This window comes from Notothenia coriiceps, unplaced genomic scaffold (genome assembly GCF_000735185.1).
Source record: "Notothenia coriiceps isolate Sejong01 unplaced genomic scaffold, NC01 NC01_scaffold00028441, whole genome shotgun sequence".
Taxonomy (NCBI): Eukaryota; Metazoa; Chordata; class Actinopteri; order Perciformes; family Nototheniidae; genus Notothenia; species Notothenia coriiceps.
Genome location: NW_011361142.1, coordinates 66,951 through 67,629, shown reverse-complemented (window position 1 = coordinate 67,629; position 679 = coordinate 66,951). Strand labels below are relative to the sequence as shown.

The 679-nt window shown below is 44.6% G+C and overlaps 1 protein-coding gene across 1 annotated transcript in view; it reads right to left on the bottom strand.

The window, feature by feature from the left end:
* The window catches only part of LOC104958206 (liprin-beta-1-like), a 10,004-nt gene that overhangs the window by 814 nt on the left and 8,511 nt on the right, over positions 1-679 (bottom strand). The window contains exons 18-19 of the mRNA XM_010785931.1: positions 192-350; positions 37-102 (exon numbers count right to left, since the gene is read on the bottom strand). Of these exons, the coding sequence (XP_010784233.1) occupies positions 37-102; positions 192-350 (225 nt within the window). The remainder of the gene's footprint in view (positions 1-36; positions 103-191; positions 351-679) is intronic.

Genomic DNA, 679 nt, shown 5'->3' with positions numbered 1-679 from the left:
GAAACCAACAATGGGTTTTTTGGGTCAGCGTCTCACCGTCAGATTATTGATTTCCTCAGAAAACTCTCCGATCTGTCTCACGGTCCCTTCAGAGTCTTCCATCTGCACAAGGCACACAAACAGGAGGGTCAGGAAAAAGCCAAAGCAGACTCAAAACTCTCCAGTAATCAGAAGTGAAGTTTTCTCCGCACCTGCTCCAGGTGGTCGAGGGGCTCCTCGTAGATCTGACCCCCCACCTGGAAGCTGCTGCTCTTTGGCATTTCCACGTTCATGGGACACACGTACTCCTCGCCATCGTCATGGCGTTTCTTCCTCAAAGTGCCGAAACCCCCGAATGACAGGCGTCTAGGCTGCAGGAGGACGATAAGCAAGTTGATGACATTTATTTATATTCAGTACAGATATTTTAAGTAGAGCTGGGGCGACTAAAATAAAAACATTTGAATGTGTGATTATTTGCAAAAAATAGGCAGTTCAATCTGTACAACACTCATTAAAGTTTTAAATGAAACAATCAATTTGTATTCATCAAAAGTACAAAATGACCCTAATCTGTCATTTGAGTGGGATCAAATTAATTTGTGGAAAATCAGGTAAATGATTGAAGCTCCTGTGTGTGTGTGTGTGTGTGTGTGTGTGTGTGTGTGTGTGTGTGTGTGTGCGTGCGTGCGTGCGTGCG